At 40.5% G+C, this 20,950-nt stretch overlaps 1 protein-coding gene across 1 annotated transcript in view; it reads right to left on the bottom strand.

Annotated features, from left to right (window-relative positions):
• AGBL4 (AGBL carboxypeptidase 4) overlaps window positions 1-13,683 on the bottom strand; it is a 1,445,284-nt gene extending 1,431,601 nt beyond the window's left edge. Inside the window, exon 1 of the mRNA XM_021683893.1 lies at window positions 13,567-13,683. Within this exon, the coding sequence (XP_021539568.1) occupies window positions 13,567-13,600 (34 nt within the window). The 5' untranslated portion in view covers window positions 13,601-13,683. The remainder of the gene's footprint in view (window positions 1-13,566) is intronic.
• Window positions 13,684-20,950: the final 7,267 nt, after the last annotated feature.

Consider the following 20,950-nt stretch of genomic DNA (forward strand, 5'->3'; position numbering starts at 1 on the left):
TGTATCACATTGATTGATTTGTGAAATAATGAACCACCCTTCCATCCCAGGAATAAATGCCACTTGATTGTGATGAATGAGATTTTAATGTATTGTTGGATTCAGTTTGCTAATATTTTGTTCAGGATTTTTGCATCTATGTTCATAAGAGATACTGGCCTGTAGTTCTCTTTTTTGTAGTGTCTTTATCTGGTTTGGGATCAGGGTATTGCTGACCTCACAAAATGCACTTGGAAGCTTTTCCTCCTCTTCTATTTTTTGGAATAGTGTGAGAAGAATAGGTATTAACTCTTTAAATGCTTGGTAGAATTTGCCTGTGAAGACTTCTGGTCCTGGACTTCTGTATGTTGGGAGATTTTTGATTACTGAGTCCATTTCACAGCTGGTAATCAGTCTGTTCAAATGTTCTATTTCTTTCTCATTCAGTTTTGGGAGGTTATATGTTTCTAGGTTTTTATCCATTTCTTCTAGGCTGCCTAATTTGTTGGCATATAATTTTCCATAATATTCTCTTATAATCCTTTGTATTTCTGTGATGTCAGTTATTATTTCTTCTCTTTCATTTCCTGTTTTATTTCAGTCCTCTTTTTTTTTTTTGGATAAATCCAGCTAAAGGCTCAACGATTTTGTTGATCTTTTCAAAGAACCACTTCCTGGTTTCATCGATCTGTTCTATTGTTTTTTTAGTTTCCGTATCATTTATTTCTGCTCTAATCTTTATTATTTCCTTCCTTCTGCTAGATTTGAGTTTTGTCTGATCTTATTCTAGACCTTTAAGTATAAGATTAGGTTGTTTATTTGAGACTTTTCTTGCTTCTTGAGGTAGGTTTGTATTGCTATAAACTCCCCTCTTAGAACCACTTTTGCTGTATCCCAAAGATTTTGGACCATTGTGTTTTCATTTTCATTTGTCTCCATGTATTTTTTTGGTTCTTTCATTTCTTGGTTGACCCATTTATTGTTTAGTAGCATGTTATTTAACTTCCAAGTATTTGTTTTCTTTCCAGATTTTTTTTCTTGTGTTTGATTTCTAGTTTCACAGCGTCGATGTCAGAAAAAATGCATGGTATGACTAAGATATTTTTGAATTTGTTGAGACTTGTTGTGTAGCCTAATATGTGATCTATTCTGGAGAATGTCCCATGTGCATTTGAAAAGAATGTGTATTCTGCTGTTTTTGGATGGAATGTTCTGAATATATCTGCTAGATCCATCTGGTCCAATGTGTCATTCAAAGCCATGGTTTCTTTTTTGATTTTCTGTTTGGATGATCTATCCATTGATGTAAGTAGTATATTAAAGTCCCCTACTATTATTGTATTACTACCAATTACTTCTTTTATGTTTGTTATTACTTACCTTACATATTTGTGTGCTCCCATGTTGGGTACATATATCCTTACAATTGTTCTTCTTGTTAGGTTGTTCCCTTTATGATTATATAGTGTCCTTCTTTGTCTCTTGTTACAGTCTTTCCTTTATATTTTTTCTGATATACGTATTGCTACTTCAGCTTTCTTTTCACTTCCATTTGCATGATAAATGCTTTTCCATTCCTTCACTTTCAATCTGCATCTGTCTTTAGGTCTGAAGTGAGTCTTGTAGGCAGCATATGATCGGTCTAGCTTTTTTCTCCATTTTGTCACCCATCATCCTATGTCTTTTGATTGGAACACTTAGTCCATTTACATTTAAAATAATTATTGATAGGTATGTACTTATTGCCATTTTGTTATTTGTTTTGCGCTTCTTTTTGTACTTCTCTGTTTCTTTGTTCTCTTGTTCTCTCATCTCACAGTGTGGTGCCTTTCTTTAATGACACACTTGGATTACTTTCTCTTTATGTTTTGCATATCTATTACTGGTTTTTGATTTGTGGTTACCATTACATTTGTATATAACATCTTCTGCAAATAGCAGTCTAATATTAAGTTGATAGTCACTTATATTTGGACACTCTTTACTCCTTTCCCCCTCATTTTCAGTATATGGTGTCATATACTTGGTATCCCTTTATATTCTGAATCCCTTGACTGATTTTTATAGATATACTTAATTTTATTGCTTTTGTGCTTCCTACTTTTCTTATTCCTACTTTCCATTCCTTTCCTTTCCTTACCCCTGGTCTTTCCTTTCCACTCAAAGAGTCCCCTTTAACATTTCTTGTAGAGCTGGTTTAGTGGTGATGAATTCCTTTAACTTTTGTCTGGGAAACTCTTTATCTCTCCTATTCTGAATGATGGCGTTGCTGGATAGAGTATTCTAGGTTGCAGATTTTTTCTTTCGGCACTTTCAATATATCATGCCACTACCTTCTGGCCTGCAAAGTTTCTGACAAAAAAAAAAAAAAAAAAAACAGCTGATAGCCTTATGCAGTTTTCACTGTATGTACATTTTGTCTTGCTGCTTTTAAAATTCTCTCTTTATCACTACTTTTTGCCACTTTAATTACTATATGTCTTGGTGTGGACCTCCTTGGCCTGCTTTTGTTGGTGGCTCTCTACACCTCCTGGATCTGAATTTCTGTTTACTTCCCCAGATTTGGGAAGTTTTCCATTATTATATCTTCAAATAAATCTTCTGCCCCGTTACTCTTTTCTCTTTTGGGGATCCCTATAATGCAAGTGTTATTATGCTTGATGGCGTCACTCAGTTCTCTGAGTCTATTTTCATTTTTGTTATTTTTTCCTCTCTCCTGTTGAGCTTGACTGCTTTCCAATACCCTGTCCTCCAAGTCACTGACCATTCTTTTGCTTCCTCTAGTCTACTATTTATTCCATCTAGTGTCAGTTTTAATTTCAGTTATTGAGTTCTTCATCTCTAATTGGTTCTTTTTTATGCTTTCTATCTCTTTGTTAAGGGTCTCACTGAACTCCTCCACTCTTCCCAAATCCAGTAAGACTGTTAATTTAAATTCTCGATCAGGCATATTACTTATCTCCATTTGGTTTAGGTCTCTTGATGTGATTTTGACCTGTTCTTTCATTTGGGACATACTGCCCTGTCTCTTCATTTTTGTCTAACTCTCTGTGTCTGTTTCTATGTGTTAGGAAAGTCACATTTTGTTTAACTCTCTGTGTCTGTTTCTATGTGTTAGAAAAGTCAGCTATGTCTCCTGCTTGAAAATAGTGGCCTGGGGTGCCTGGGTGGCTCAGTCGGTTGAGCGTCTGCCTTCGGCTCGGGTCATGATCCCAGAGTCCTGGGATCAAGTCCCACATCAGGCTCCCTGCTCGGGGGGAGGCCTGCTTCTCCCTCTCCCTCTCCCACTCCCCCTGTTTGTGTTCTCTCTCTCTCGCTGTGTCTCTCTCTGTCAAATAAATAAAATCTTTAAAAAAAAAAAAAAAGAAAAAGAAAATAGTGGCCTTATGAAGAAGAGGTCCTGTAGTGCCCTGCAATGCAGTATCCCCTGTTCACCAGAACTTGGTGCTCACAGTTGTCTCCTATGTCTACTGCATGTACCCTGCTATTGTGGCTGAGCTATGATTGTCTTTGGTCCAGTCATCTGCAATGGCTCTCTTTGCCTTTTGTGGGCAGGGTTTGGTCCCTGTGTTTTTAGCGGGTCCCTGTGTTGTTAGTGGGGCCACCTTACGCTTGAGTCGAATCAAACCAGGCATTGATGCAGTAGCACTGAATTATAGGTCATGTTCCCTGTGTTGTTCCCTGAGAAGCTTTCACTAGTAGGCATGGCCAGCTCTCAGACCAAATGTCTGCCCCCAGCCCACTGTGGGGGCCACAGTCAGACTGGTGTGTGTGGTTATCTTCCCCTCTCCCCACGGCAAGAGTCACTTTGCAGTGGTGCTAGCCCCCGTCAGGCTCTTGCACACTGCCAGGCTTGTTGCACCACTCTGGATGGACTCAAGCCAAGGGCATATTGAAGGGAGCAAGTCCACAGGAGAATACAGTAGTGGGGCACACTGTGCCAGCAAGGTCGTACCACCAGTCTACTGTGGGAAGGGACCTACAGCCACTGGGGACCAAGGTAGGCAAGGTTGGAGGTGGTGATGCACATGGTGTTTATGAGGTTTGTGTGGGTCTTCTATGGGAGGAGACCTGGAACCAAGGCCTGGCTTGAGGGGGGCGTGTCTGCAGGAGAACTCAGGGGCAGGGCATGCCATTAAGATAGAGAATGATGGTTCCATGCTGGTTCCTTTTGTCCATGTCTAGTCTGGGAGGCAGGGAAATGGGAAACGGCACACACCAGCTCCTTTGTTCTTATAGAAGTCTCCCAGTGATTCCTGCCCCTCCAGCACATGGTCTGAGATTATTTAATGAATCTCTCTCCCAGATACCCCATGCATTTTTTCAAATTGCTGCTTCTAAGCTGTATGTATCTCTAAGGGGCTGTATGTTCTGCTCTCTCTTTAAGGGTGGGGACTCAGTTTCCTCTAGCCCTCCTGGCTCTCCCAAAGCTGAGCCCACTGACCTTTAAAGTTCCAGGTGTTAAGCCCCACCGATCATAAGAATCCATGAAATTTGGCCCCTCTGGTTTTCAAAGCCAAATGTTATGGGGATTCATCTTCCCCATGCAGGTTCTTCATCCCTGGAGTATGGTCTGAGGATCTCTTTCCCCTCCCTGCATCTGCAGCATCCTTCCCTTCTTTCCTCCTATAGTCCATTTAGCTCCCAACCATGTCTCTACCCTTCCAACCTTCTTTCATTTGGACTCTTCTCTACACTTAGCTCTGGGAAGTCTGTTCCGCCAGGCTTCAGTTGTTTCCTGGGTTATTTAAACTCATATGCATGTTATCTAGTTGCATCTGTGGGCTGAAGTGAGCTTAGGGTCCTCCTACTGTGCCATCTTCCCCAGAAGTCTCCCAAATGAGGTTTTAAATGAGCTGCTCCATTCCCTATATATTGTGTTTAAGTCCTATTCAACTAGGACATTTTGTTTGTGAAATGTCAAAAGTTTCTCCATTTTTCCCTTCATTTGTGTTAACATCCTCAGCTTCCAATAGCCTAAGTTCAAATATTTAAACCTAAAATTTATGGATTAAAAAATGTTTCCACTCATTTAGTACACAAATATTTATTGAATGCCTACTATAGCAAGCACATGCTAATTGCTATTTTAGTCCCTACTATTCAGCACTAACTAACTCAATGAGTGCATAGAGATGCCTAAGATAAGAAACTTCATTAACCCCATATTTCTAATTACTGGATTACAGTAATCAGAAATAGATGTGCATTTTTTGTTGTCTGAAAATTAAGGTATGCATTACCTCTTCCTCAGTAACTCAATAACAAAAGAAAATTTTGAGTTATTTTAAGTTCTACTATGTGCCATCCCTTCCCATCATCAAAGGCATTCATTTTATATCCAGGTTAAATAAAGCCAGGAGGCAGAGTGGAGTAGTCTCACCAGTATGGACATAGAGCCAGACAGACTTGGGTTGTAGTTCAAGTCCTACTACTTATGTGTTGTGTAGCCTTAGCTTCACCACTTAATATTTCTGAACCTTAATTTTCTCATATGTAAAATGGAGATAATTATACCCCCTTGCAGTAATTCTGTGAGAATTAAACAAGATATATGTAAGGTGCCTAAAAGAAGGGAGGTACTCTGCAAATGACAAAAGACTGGCTTACTGAAATAACTAACTTTGCTTTTTTTTTTTTTTTAAGATTTTGTTTATTTATTTGAGAGAGAGAGTGTGTGTAAGCAGGGAGGGGCAGAGGGAGAGGGAGAAAGATCTGAAGCAGACTCCGCACTGAGCACAGAGCCCAATGCAGGGCTCAATCCCACAATCGTGAGATCATGACCTGAGCTAATACCAAGAGTCAGATGCTCAACTGACTGAGCCACCCAAGAACCTCACTAACTTTGCTTTTAAAGGCCGTTACTATAAGACCTGGTTATTTAAATGTCTCCATTTTAGGGCAGTATATTATTTACTGAATGGGAATAAGGAAATTTAGGTTACAGTTCTGGCTCCTCTTTTCCCTAGTTGTGGGACTCTGGTTAAGTCACTTACCTTTTAATAGTCAATATAAAGAAAAAAATTCACATTTCCCTTACCATATGTTCTAATCTTATACATGTCTTTTCTACTTAGGAGAGCAAAAATGGAAAGAATCTGAACTTTGGAATCAGAAATACCTGGTTTCTAGCCACAGAAGCCTGAACTAATCACTTAATCTCTCTTGAATACATCTATGTAACCCTGGAGTCTTTTTTTAGGTCTATTATGAGGCAAAATGAGAAAGTAAACTACTAAGAAGGTACAAGTATAAGAAAACTGATGACCAAATAATTTAGGAACCAGCATTTGCTTTGGACCTGCTCTAGCAGAGATGTTATTAGATCAACCCCTTCCACCTCAGTATTCCTACTTTGAAGATTTCAGATTCTTAAATGTAACCTCTATTACTAACTGAAATGTAATCCTCCATTACTAACAAATAGAAGATTTGGAAGATGGACATTACCTGGTAAAAGTATTTTCAAATTTTCATATGACTGTACACAGCATGCATTTTCATGAGAAAGAATTCATTGTCTTTTCATAACATACCGAAAGAGATCTCTCACCCCAGAAATGTTTAAGAACCAATAGAAGGAAAAAAATAAAAAGAAATACAGTCTTTAGCTCTGTTAATAGATGAGCAATACTAGCAATGTTCTGAATAAGCTTCATTCTCTCACCACACAACTTTCCTGGGTATATGTTGCTCTCTCTGCCCTCCATTCCTCCTCTCTATTCCCAGTTCTTCTGCCTACAACCGTCACTGGGCTAATTTCTTTTTCTTTTTTTTTAAGATTTTATTTATTCATTTGAGACACAGAGATATATAGAGAGAGAGAGCATGAGCAGTGAGAGAAGCAGAGGGAGAGGGAGAAGCAGACTCCCCACTGAGCCAGGAGCCCGATGTGGGGCTCGATCCCAGGACCCTGGGATCATGACCTGAGCCAAAGGCAGACGCTTAACCATCTGAGCCACCCAGGTGCCCCCCACTGGGCTAATTTCTTATTATTCAAGACTCAATTCATGTGTCCTTCCTCCAAGTAGCTTTACTGAACTACCCTTACCACCACCCCCAGGCTGTCAGAGAACTATTCTCTAGCCTCAGAATCCTATGTACAACTCTTTTCATTGACTGGATGGTAATTTTCTAACTCTATTCCTCCTCCACTATGATTGAAGCTCCTTGAAGGCAGGGACTTTGTCTAATACATCTCTGAATTTCCAAAGTTGGACACAATGCCTGGCACATAATAAGTATTCAACACATATTTTTAAAGGTTTTTTCGGGGGGAGAGAGAGAGTACCTGTGTGCATTGCGGGGGAGGGGGAGCAGTGGGAGAGGGAGAGAGAGAATCTTAAGCAGGCTCCACACCCAGTGCAGAGCCCGATGCAGGGCTCAATTTCACAACCTGAGATCATGATCTGAGCCAAAATCAAGAGTTGGATGCTTAACTGACTGAGCCACACAGGCACCTCTCAACACATATTTTTAAATAAATAATTCTAAAAATGAATAACACAGTCCACAACATAGTGATTTCTTTCACAAAGCCATGACACAGAGATTAATATATTACAATTAGTGACTTCTAAAATTCCTGAAAAAATGCAGCAAACTGTAATTGACGGCAGATTATTTTCCCCATTTCTTCCACCAAAACTCAGAGATTTTTTTTGTAACATTGTTGAAAGTCTTTATTTAGGAATTTCCAATTCTATACAAAAGCTTTTAATCCTAGGGGCACCTGGGTGGCTCAGTCAGTTAAGCATTTGCCTTTGGCTCAGGTCATGATCCCAGGGTCCTGAGATTGAGCCCAGCATCAGGCTCTCTGCTCAGTGGGGAGCCTGCTTCTCAGTCTTCCTCTGCCTGACGCTTTGCCTACTTGTGTTCTTTCTCCTTCTCTCTCTGTCAAATAAGTAAATAAAATCTTTTTTAAAAAAAAGTTTTTAATCCTATATAAAATTATAGGAGCCTTTTTGTGTTTGCTTGTTTTGTTTTTCTTCAGTTGACATGCAAGTACATTATTCTGAAAACCTGTTCAGAGACTCAAATGTTCACAATCGATAGTTCTCAAAAATATATGACAAATAAAAACATCTTTCTTTAGAGTTTGAAAAAAAAGAAATTTCTTTTATGAGTCCCATTAAATAAATGCAAAATATAAAAAGTAAAAATTATCATATTCCCATATGGTGAGTAACATCAATGAATTATTATTGCAAGCTTTCACACTTACAATAATATCTTATAATCAGAAAAATCAAATTCAGCTAAAGATGAAAATTTTTCTTAAATCAATACTAAATTAACACCTACTCCATTGCTGAAATTTAACAACTAATAAAAATATTCTGACACTCATATAAGACTGTGCTGTTCTTAAATGACCCAAAGACAAAGCTGGGACTTCGCTAAAAATATGTATGCAAAATAATGACATCCTTCTGACCTTCTTTTTTTTTTTTTTTTTTAAAGATTTTATTTATTTATTTGAGACAGAGAGAATGAGAGAGAGAGAGAGCACATGAGAGGGGGGAGGGTCAGAGGGAGAAGCAGGCACCCTGCCGAGCAGGGAGCCTGATGCGGGACTCGATCCAGGGACTCCAGGATCATGACCTGAGCCGAAGGCAGTCGCTTAACCAACTGAGCCACCCAGGCGCCCCTGACCTTCTTAATACATAAATTTCTCTAGTATCTCTCATTGAAAGTGACACTGAGCCATGATACTGAAACTAAAGCCAAATGCAACATTCAGAGCTCCTTAGAAGAAACAAGCATATAAGCATCATGGAAACAAAAGGTACTTTCTGTCCCAATACTGTACTTTAATAAAGCTATACTTACTGAGGTTACAGAAAATATATAGGTGACCAAAAAAATTAAAGTTTTAAAAATATTTCTAAAAAGGGAAAAAATTACATAAGTCCACATTCCCTTTTCCACAATTCCAAAATCCATCAATCTCTAAAAACCAAATATTTTTTCATAGGTTTGGTGCCAAAACTAATTTGTTGGCAAAACTTAACTTAAACTGACATGAATCTATTTATAACTTTTATTCATTTAGTGTGAATATGATATTAATGTTGTTTGATTACAAGCTACTTTCCCATATCCCAAGGAGATATTATGTAATCAACAGTTCATATGCTGTATTACTTTTCCACAACCCAAAAAAAATCTGAATTCTGAAATATATTTGCATCCAAGGCTGCAAATAAGGGATTGTAGACCTGGATTTCCTCATCTCCAAAAGGTGATTTTACTAGTAAGCCTTTAGGAAAAGACACACACACACACACACACACACACGTATATACCAATTAAGCTACCATTTCTTTGGGGGTAGCAGGGTGTAAGACACTACGCGTTTTCCAAACCTATCTCTAATTCTTACCTGAAAAGTAGATGTTACTATCCCCAATTTGCAAATAGACTTTATTTTTGTCCAACTACTAACAGAAGATAGAAAATATTATTCTTATTTCTAAGGCTTTTTAAAATTTCAAGATTCCGTCTATAGATGATTTCAGATACCATAAAATTACTTTTTTAAAAAAAAGACTCAATTTTACAGAGAAAGTGATCAAGGTACAGGCCATTTTAAGAGACCGCATCATTCTAAAATTTCTGGTCAGTATGGACTTCCACAAAAGTAACAAACTTGGCAATACAGGAAAGCAATTTTACCAGTAATTCAAACAAAAGCTTTCTTTTATGATAGTTGGAAAGGAAGGAGAAGAGTCTGAGAAATTGAAACAGGTGCAATCTAGCCTGAGACTAATACTCCTACATTTAATTAACTACAAGGATTCTTTTTTATTATTATTTTTCATAGTCAAATTGTTGGAGAAGAGAAATTCTAACATTCTTGTCCTCATTTTTTTCTTGTCCTCATTTTAAAGTACATTATTTAAAAGAAACTTCCTTTTGCAATTCTGACCTTCTTACAGAGCTATCTGCATGCTTGAAAAAAAACAAAAGTTTAACTGTCCCTTCACACCTCTAAGAAATTTCTCAAAATCTACCTCATATAGGGACATATCCCATGACACTTAGTTCAGGTAACAATTCCACATTCTCCTAAACTTGGTGTCTGCCTTTCTTCCGATAGCAAATAAATTAAACCAATGGCGGGGAAAAAAAAAAAGACTGTCTTAAATTCACCACTGTATGTTTAAAGCTTGTTTCTATATGTAAAGTATAGATAATACATCTTAATTTTCTATATTCAAGCTTCAGGGGCACTAAGGAAATAGCATTTATTGGGCACTTCAGATATATTACCTCTACTATTCACACCTATCCTGTAAATACGATTCCCATTTTAGAGATGAGGGAACTTTAGAACAGAAAATTTGAGTCCCTGGTCCTCATCTAATAAGGTATAGAACCAGGCTTTAAACAAAGATCTGAATCTCAGTTCTTTCCACATCACCTTGCTAACATATGCTTACCTTAGAATAACATTTCCTGTGGGGCAGGAATTTTCATCATGGCTATTATTTCTTCAATATGTAGTATGTTGCAATACAAACAGAAAGCCAAATAATGAATCTGGATAATGTTAAAATAGGCCCCCAAATCCTACAATCTTACACTTATTTGCAGTTATTGAGCAAGTTGCTTAACTTCTCTGTGCCAAAACTTCTTCAAATATTAGAGATAATACTTTAGAATGTAGTTATGATGCTGAAGTAGATTAAAATATATAAAGCACTTAGCACAATATCTGGCACATAATAAACATTCCATATACGTTAGCTATTGCTACTGCTATTGCTAACTGAGATGAGAAATCACCAGATGGACGTTTTGTACCAGGTGACTCCAGCCAACAATAGCTGGACATCTAATCCAGAAACAGCCAATCCTACACTGACTTGCAATCCTATGACATGATCTGGTGGGAAAGATGATGTATATCAATCAGTTTCTCTCTCTTGGGAATCTGAATTAAGAAACAAAGACTGCACCCATTAATAATGATTTGGAAGTTAAATGGTTTGGCTTCTACCTTCATCAATTTTCTCTCATCAATGTTACCAATAATGCTAAATCTGTTGCTAAATCTAGTTTTTCAGTCATCCTTTTAATATCATTTGGCAGCATTTAATCTGTTCAAGGCCATTCTCCTCATTCTCTTTGGAAAGCACTGAAATATTGCAGCTATTCAACACTTAATCCCAAGCCTCTGCCTCCCACATGCTACTCTCCCTCTAGGCAATTTCATCCACACTTACGACTTCAGTAATCATCTCCATGTTGCCTCAGACTTTTCTTATACATTCAACTGCCCTGTCAATCCGTCCACTTACCTGGATGGCTAAATGATACCTCAGACTCCATATGTCCAAAACCAAACTCATGATCTTCCCTCTCAAACACAGCCAAGATCCTTTCCACTGCTCTTTATCTCCATAAGTGCACCACCAACTATCCAGATGCACAAATTAGAAAATTGGAAGTATGCCCTGATACCTCCTTTTCCTTCTTCCCCATCTTTCACTAAATCCTATTAATTCTATCTCCTAAATATTTCTCAATTCCTTCTCTCAATCTCCACTGCCACCTTCTAAAAGGTCCACCTATATCCACTCTTGTACCTTTTGTACTTCCCACACTGTAGCCAGTTATAGTTTTCCTCATGATTCTAATCATGTCATGCTCCTTAAAAGCCCTCAAGGGCTTCCTATTATTCCTAAGTTTTTTGACCAAAATTTGTATCATAGTACACAAGGCCTGCAAGATCTGTTTCAGTTTCTTTTCTCCTCCTATTGCCCTACATGCAGCCATATTTGTCTCCTTTCAGTTCCTTAAATACATTATGTTTCCTCCTACCTTAGGATCTTTGCACATGGTTCCCTCTGCCTTGATCACTCTTTGTCCTTCTCTTCATTTACTCAATATATCTCAGCTAAAATATCACTTCCTCAGAGAAAGTTTCTTGAACCCGTAGACTTTATCAGGTCATTCAGTTATTCCTTAAATAAATATTTAATAATAACCTACTGTATACCATGTATGGTTCTAGACATGTGGGAATGTTAAACACAACAAAGACCCTTGTCTTCATGGAGCCTATATTCTAATGGAAGAAAACAGGCAATAAGCAAGAAAAATAATAAGTAAATTATATAATATGTATAAAGGCAGTAAGTCTATGGGGGATGGGGGAGGGGGAGAAAAAAGAAAAAACAAGGTAAGAGAATCGCAAGCAGAGAGTTTCCATTGCCTAACTTGGACCTGACATGTAGTTGGCACTCAATAAATATTTCTTGAGTGGAAGAATGAATAAAGTAATGTTATGACGAACTTAAACTATAAAAAGAATAGAGGAACTACTTGGTGGAAGAAACAGAACTGCCATGAAAGAAAGAGAAATCATGCAGGTCTTGAGAGGTAACAATCTCTTGAACCTCAAAAGCTTTATTCGGCTTTCAGTTCCAGTCACTATATGGTCTTAGCATAACCACTATCCCCCTTCCCCACCTCCAAGGGCTGGATAATTCAAGTGAGTCACTCTTGTAACCAAAATACCTAATTAGGACACGTATACAAGTCTGTGTGTATCACTTCCATCACTCACCACCACACATATCCACAAAGTCACTGCTTTGCTACACACACAGATATCACTTGTCTTAAAGCTTCAGTTCTTCAGTCCCCAACCCCTTTCAGGTACAAACTCCCTCCCACATACACAAGAATGTGAAAATCTTAGCTCTCTTCTAAGACCCTGTAAGACACTTATGTCACTACTCTCCAAGCCCAGTCAAACCCACAACGGGATCCCCTCAGGAATAGGACCTTGGGACCCCCTCCCCAGCAGTCTCCCTGCACCTTAAAGACTATCTTTCACCCACAGATATGTGGATATACACTCCTTTGTGATTCTGAATGACCTTCAAGAGCACTGATCCCATATACACTCAAACTCAGGTTCCAGCATCCTTTGGTAAGGTTCTGAAGGACTGAGGCTCTGGGTGTCCCCTCAAGCCTCTTGTCTTTATAAGGACCCACAGGAGGGTTTGCATACTTTCTCCGTGGCCAGGGGTGACCCTAAGGCACTGTACTTCCCCCAAAACACAAATACTTGGTGTATACCCCCCTTCCGTGGCACTGCCTGATATTAAAGTAACACCCCCACACACACACACACCTGCCTCCTCAGAATAAGTGACCCTCTCCACCAAACCATGCCCCTTTAGGGAGCCCTCTTAGGTTTCCACAGGACTGTGTACCCCCTCTCCATGACTCAGCCTACTCCTTCGATCAGCACCATTACAGGTGCCCCTCAGGATTGGAGTCCTGTGTCTTCCCTGGAGTCCCAGCCCTTTCTGGGCCCATGCTCACTCAGGAGTGTGCACACTCCCGCATACACCTCTGCGCCGCCGCCGGGACTCCGAGGTCCATGCCCCCGCCACTCAGAGCGGTAAGCACCTCCCCTGACCCCTGACCCCGAGGTCACAGCCCCACCGCGCAAACATACAGGGGCGCCTCCTCAGGAGTAGGGCCATGCCCAAGTCTCCTCTCCCCTCAGACCCAGGACAGCCGTGCTGCCTTAGCGCTTCCCCCTGATCGACCGCCCCCACAGACCTGCCTCAGGCACCGTCTGGCTCCGCTCCGCCATTTTTTGTTGTCCCTCCGCCTCTAAGCCCACGCGAAAATCGCGGGGCAGTGGGGAGCGTGCGACGGGATCCGCGGGCTGACTGAGCTCCCTCAGGAAGACGCGGCGCGACGGTTGCCAAGGCAACGGGTTGCCCGCGTGCGAGCAGGCGGCGCGGGGCTAGGGCGGGTGGGTGTGGGGAGGCGGGCTGGGAGAGAGCGTGCGTCGGAGGCCCCGCCCCCGCGGCTCCAGCGCTATGGGGTCTAGGCTCCTGCGGGGCTGGGACTCCGCCGCACCTCTCCCCGCCGCCTAGCCACCGCGTCCTGTCAACTGAGCATGCTCATCCGCCTCTGGGTAGCGGAGACCAGGTCCGCTGGGATGGCGCTCGCCTGCTGCCGAGGGGGTCCTCCTGCTGACCACAGACCTGGATGGGCTGGCCTTTCTGTGGTTGGCGCTCAATTTGGGGGGCTTGAGACAGGTTTCTTGATTTCCCAACGCGTCTACCCCTGACGTGCCCGGCCCAGGTCGAGGTGCTGGGTAACTTAGGTCTTCAACTGAAACGCACCAAGAATCAATCATTCTGTGCCCACCCCACCCCATACTCGGGCTCCTCGCCCCTCTACCTCACCAGCCCCCAAACCGAGAACAGGCTTCTCTTTCGCTGCTGTATGTCTCAGTATACTTAGGATGCCCTTTCCCATCTCTCCGTGGTGAATCGCCACTATCTTCTAAGACCCAGCTAGAACATTACTCTTTCCTGAGCTGCTCTGTCCTCCCACAGGCCCCTGTGCATCCCTGGCCTAATACTGACTGCTTTCTGCATTATTACTCTATCTTCCTTACTTAAGGGTAAGGTGAGCTCCCTGTTGCCTGGGTTCAGTCTCTTCATCTAGGTATACTCCATAATACAGCATAGTGCTTGACACAAGGTAAGGGCTCAGTAAATATTTGTGGAATGAAAAATGACTTCTAAGTTCACTCCTGCACATCCTACCAGTTTTATTGAGCACTTAATTTTTTTAACAAGTGCCATTCTAGGTAGGCCCCTTCTCTTCACGGCACTCACAGAGAAAGGAAGAGAGATAATGGCTTTACATGCCTCACAGGGACACAGCCTCCAAGCTGGTCTTCAACTTATTCTAGGAAGTTAGCCCACCAGATAGTGGACACTCAATACATATTCTTAACTGAATAAAAGGATATGGTCACAGAAACAAAAAGAGAGAGAGAGAGATAATGGCTTTGGTAGAGGTTAACTAGCATCTAAAGTGCTACAGGATCATAGAGGTGGAACTCTAAATTGGGAAGTGGCGGGGGAAAACAGTTAAGATTCCAAAGAGGAGTGGATACCCTAGCTAAGTCTTGAAGAATGAAAGCTGTCAGCCAGGCAAAGGAAAGGAAGACTGTACCTGGCAGAAGGAGCAGCAGGAGCAAAGCAGAGCATAGAGATCAGCAGTGAAACTACAAGAAGTCCAGTACGCTAAAGCACAAACCTGATAGGACAAAGCATTATCTCTAAAGGAGCTCCTATATAGCTAGGTAGTATCTTCAGATGTGTTTCCCAAAAGCAGAGCCTGAGGCCAGGACTTGGGTGATGATAATTTGTTGGGGAGGTAAGCCCAGGAAACAGAAGTGAAGGGGAGAGAATGAAAGAGGGAAGGGGGAAAAGCCAAGAAAAAATGTGTGAGATTGAGCAGATTGCTTTAGTAGACAACTGGGTGTAAGCTCACTGGAGAGAACCTCTGAAAACTGTGGAATGTGCCTCAGCATTGTCCCACCAAAGAACAAGGAGCCGAGGTCATTTACCTCTTGATTTCCATCCCCATTGTTTCAGGATTATCTCCATCCCCCAGCTTGAACTCTCACATTTCCTGGTTATGCTTGCCCAGGGCTAAGCAGCCTTCTAGGATTTGAAAGAAAGCCTTGAGGCAGAAAAGCAGAGGGACTGGAAAGCATTTGGGGTGGGAGGCTGGCAACATGCATGGAACTACACACTCACCTGCACTGAAACCAGGAATAAGGTGTGGGCACCACAAGAACCTCTACAAAAAGTTACATGAAAATACTCATCAGAAATATCCCTCATATTTGAGTAGTTTAAAAACTCACAAGCCATGTCACCACAACTATCAAGATGAAAATACACAAGCTTTCACAAATCAATCCTAATGACTGACTCATAAAGGCTGTGAGGGCTATAGGAATTTCAGTATGGGAGGGGTTACTGAGGACTGAAGACCACAAAGGAGCTTCATTAAGTATAGGAAAACGGAGAAGATTCTACTCAAACTCTGAATTTATAGCTTTATAATCTGGGGCACAAATCACTTAAATAGACATTGAGCCTCAGTTTCCTTTTCCAACAAACCAGCCCTTCCTAATACACAGAGTGCTCTAAGTCACAAATGGTGGGACAGGTTAAAATGCATTTAATAAGTATAATTACAGTAAATAAAAAACCTGGCATATTTTAGAACAATTAACTTAAACAAACCTTGATTCCATTTCTGAGCCAGTTTCTGTGCAGATGCTAGTGTTAACCTTAAAAAATAAAACTGCTAATTATTTTACCAATAAAAAAGTTTATCCAGGAATAACAGAGAATTGCAATCTGAGACAAGTGAACTGTAGCAAAACCATAGATAGCCAAGGCCCAGAGCAAAGGAGAGATACACTCTCTTACATAGAAAAGGGAGGAAGTTGGGAAGGCTGTTAGAAACATAAAGTCTGTTGCAGTAAACTAGGAGTCTCAAGTATAGTGGCTTTTCATTGGCTGTGTTGTGACTGTTTCTCATTGGCTGAACTGTTGCCAGGACTGGAGGAAAGTCCTTCTTCATCCTGCAGGGATAGTAAAGTAGTATTCACCTGGGAGGCTCCTCACATCCTGCAAGTCTGCAGTTATCAAGGAGTGCTGGGCTTGAGAGCTGCCCCCTGCCCACTTCCTGACTCCTTTCTAAATGAATTTTCCTTTTATTAATTTTCACACTGAAGATCAAGAGATAAATATAACACTGTCTATGGTTTCTAGGAGCTCACAATCCATAAGGGAAAAGAGATTTAATCCATAATTATAACCCAGTGTGATCAGGGTTCTGATAAAGGAAAGCATGGGAGGTTGTGGGAGTCCAGAGAGAGGCACAAAACCCAGCCTGGAGTAGAGGGGATAGGTAAAGGGATATTTAGGAAAAACTTCCTAGAGGAGAGTGTCTGATCTAACTCTTCAAGGGCAAGTAAGAATAAGCTGGACAAAGAAAATGGTGGTACAAGGGAAAAGGGTGGTTGAGGCAACAGAAACAGCATGGGCAAAGAAGGGATAGTGTGTCTGAGGTAGACAGCAAGGCTGCATCAATAGGTAAAGACAGATTCTGGAGAACTCCTCTATGGGGAACTTGATCCTGAAAGTGATAGATACCCATTAACAAATTCTAAAAAGATCAGGGACCTGGTCAGCTCCTCTGGTTGCTGTGTGGAGCATTGATTAGAGTCAGGCAAAGAAGAATTGGAAGGTGCAGTTCTGTACAAATGTGTTTGTTGACATTTCAAATTACCATTTGATGAGAACCTTTTATGTGCTACATACACTGCACGGTTCAATTTAAATTTTAAGTAAAACTTAAAAATCAGTTATTTAGTCAGACTAGCCACATTTCAAGTGCTCAATAGCCACCCTATATTTACAGCATATAGAGAGAATATTCCCATCAGTGCAGAGAGTTCTGTCAGACAGCATTGACAGACATATTCTAACTGGGCAGAAGAAATGAAATGTCTGGAAAAAGTCCGCCCTTAAAAGGACCAGGTTCAGTTCTCCTGTGTGTCAGCTTCTCTTCAGGAAGCAGGGCAGGAAGGAGGGTAGACTTCACACCTGCTGAAGTCCTCAGAGACTTCCTTCTGGTATAAACAGCACAGCATGGGGAGTGGGATAGACATGCCCCCCACGTGGACTCCTGGGAGTTAGTTTTCCCATGCTATCATTCAGAGCTTGCCCAGGAGGTCTGCCTTCCCCAGGGATTTCCTGAGGTTTCTTATCTCCACAGACAGTCACCCACCCACCATAGAGCCAGGGTGCCTTCCTTTTGACAAAATATTCCCTGTAGGATTCACCCACTCCTGTAAACATTTATTAAAATGATGCCTTCCATGTGCCTGTCACTGAATTATATACAGTATGCAATGAGAGAAATATTCAAGTTATAATCACATTTCTCACATGTACCAACTCATTTAATTCTCAAAGTAACATTGTAAAATTGGTATTAATGTCATCATCCTGTACAGAAGATGAAGTTGAGATTCAGAGAGTTTAAGTGACTTATGGTAAGTCACACAGTCAGATAGCAGTAGCCCCAGGGAAGACTGGAATGGTGCTAAGAAATTTACCTATGTTCTCCAAGTAATCTCATATAAAAAATCATACAAACTGGGGAAAAAAAGATGAACACACAAAAATCCAGCTTACAATTTCCAAACAATATAGTAAGAGCCGTGATACAAGCATGCTCTGAAAAAGTGTAGAAACATCAAAGAGGGATGCCCTTGATGGCCATCATAGAACGTTTCTGTAGGAAATGACCCTGGAGCTGAGTATTAAGGATGAGGGGGGTCAGCCAGATGAAGTATAGGGTGGGAAGAAGAGAAATGAAAATATTTTTTAATTCAGCTTATCATTTGTATTTCTACTCTGTTTATTGCTGGTTTGGCCTTCTAGAAATGTTACCATTCTTTTCTTGTCTTCTAAGTTTTGTTTAAAAAACACTGCTCCTACACCAAAGCTATAAAAGAATTGAGGATCTCTTCTTAACCTGGATAAACTATTTAAATGTTAAAAAATGACTGAACTTAACAAAGGAAAACATTCTGATGTTGAAAGGAAGGAAAAAAATCAAAGGTGTGAAGTCATTTGTCCTTGCAGTTTCCTTGGCCTAGAATGCTCTTTTTTCAGATAATCTGCCTGACTGACTTCAGATTCAGATCTCATCTCAAACGTTACATTATTGGAGAAGTCTTCCCTGACAACACTATTTAAAGTGTACTTCCTAGATATTTCACAGTTTTTATAGTATTGCAAGTGGTATCTTGGGTTTTCTAATTTTTTTTCTATGTGCTTTGCTCATGTAGACAAATGCTATTGATTTTGTAAATTAATATTATAATTGCAAAATTCTGTGAACTCTCATATTATGTCTACTAGTTTGTTGACTGTTTCAGATTTTTCTTTTTTTTTTTTTTTTTTGTTAAAGATTTTATTTGTTTGACAGAGAGAGACACAGCGAGAGAGGGAACACAAGCAGGGGGAGTGGGAGAGGGAGAAGCAGGCATCCCGCGGAGCAGAGAGTCTGATGTGGGGCTCTATCCCAGGACCCTGGGATCATGACCTGAGCCGAAGGCAGATGCCTAACGACTGAGCCACCCAGGTGCCCCAGATTTTTCTTAACCTATAGGAAAAATCAACAGCAAAATAGCTGTTGTGTTTTCCCTTCCCATTATTTAATATATTTATTTTTCCTTTATTACTGCTTTAGCCAGAGCCTCTAGTATTGTGTTAAAAAGTACTTTATAGTTGGGATTCTTGTCTTTTCCTGATATTAAAAGAACTGCATCTAAATTTTTGCCATTAAATGTAGAGTTTGACATAAAGTCTTTGTCAAGTTGAGGAAGTTCGCAAGTTTTTAAATTACAAATAGGTAATAACTTTAAAACAAAAGCTTTGCATCCACTAAGATAATCACATGGCCTTTCTCCTTTAATGTGGTTAAACAAATGATAGATACTCTAATTTTAAAACATCTTTGCATTTCTGGGATAAATACTACTTGATCACAGCTTAGTTTCTTTTTTTTTTTTTTTTTTTTTTTTTAAAGACTCCATTCATTTATTTGAGAGAGAGAGAATGAGAGACAGAGAGCATGAGAGGGAAGAGGGCAGAGGGAGAAGCAGACCCCCTGCCGAGCAGGGAGCCCGATGCGGGACTCGATCCCGGGACTCCAGGATCACGACCCGAGCCGAAGGCAGTCGCTTAACCAACTGAGCCACCCAGGCGCCCCACAGCTTAGTTTCTTAATGCATTGTTGGATTCAGTTAACTATTTTATTTAAAATGTTTATGTTAGAAAATAAAATGGGCCATCCAAGCCTAGAGAATTTGGAGAGGAACATTTTTAATTATCTTTTCAAATTCTTCAATGGTTGTTATTTTACATTTTTCTTCAGCCAATTTTGGCATTTTATATTTTTCAGAAATATATAAATTTCGTTGTTTTAAGTTCTCATTTTTTTATTTTTAAAATCTCTCTTGTGACTATATATTTCTTTTTTATTATGGATTTTATTATTTCAATTTTCTTTTTTTCTTGATTGATATTACTAGAGAAATATCTATCTTATTGATCAATTCAGAACTTTTAGTTTTGTGTTTTCTCTCTCTCTCCTTTCCCACTCCCTCCCATCTGCCACCCTTTTAGTTAATCAGGGTTAAGTTCAGGTACAAGTTACAGGAAAACTCAAAATGTCAATGGCTTAAGATAAAATGTTTCTTCTTTCTTTCTTTTTTTTTTTTAAGATTTTATTTATTTATTTTGAGAGAGAGAGACTGAGATAGAGAAAGCATGAGAGGGGGGAGGGTCAGAGGGAAGAGCAGACTCCCTGCCGAGCAGGGAGCCCGATGCGGGACTCGATCCCAGGACTCCAGGATCATGACCTGAGCCGAAGGCAGTCGCTTAACCAACTGAGCCACCCAGGCGCCCCTGTTTCTTCTTTCTTAAGTTGAAGAAGTCTACAGGTAGTTCAGGGCTGTTACGGTGCTCTAAGTGTCCAGGATCAAATTATATGTATCTTGCTGCTCCACCTTGTATGGCTTCCACCTTGGTCCAAGATGACTATTAGAATTCCAACTATTAAGATTATATTTCTGCCAGCAAGTAGGAGGAATGTCTTTTAAGGACATATTCGAGGCATTGCACATACTATTCTACTTATATCTCATTGAGCAGAATTTGCTCACAGAAACACTCCTAGCTGAAGAAAGAATGGGAAATGAGTCTCTACCATGGACAGTTGTATGCTCAGATCAAGACTGGCTACACAACTGGCAGGGCCCAGTGCAAAAGGAAAATGTGGGGCTCCTTCTTCAAAAAGTATTAAGAATTTCAAGATAGCGGGGCGCCTGGGTGGCTCAGTTGGTTAAGCGACTGCCTTCGGCTCAGGTCGTGATCCTGGAGTCCCGGGATCGAGTCCCGCATCAGGCTCCCTGCTCGGCGGGGAGTCTGCTTCTCCCTCTGACCCTCCTCCCTCTCATGCTCTCTGTCTCTCATTCTCTCTCTCTCAAAATAAATAAATAAAATCTTTAAAAAAAAAAAGAATTTCAAGATAGCAACAG

The sequence above is a fragment of the Neomonachus schauinslandi genome, chromosome 4 (assembly GCF_002201575.2).
Source record: "Neomonachus schauinslandi chromosome 4, ASM220157v2, whole genome shotgun sequence".
NCBI lineage: Eukaryota > Metazoa > Chordata > Mammalia > Carnivora > Phocidae > Neomonachus > Neomonachus schauinslandi.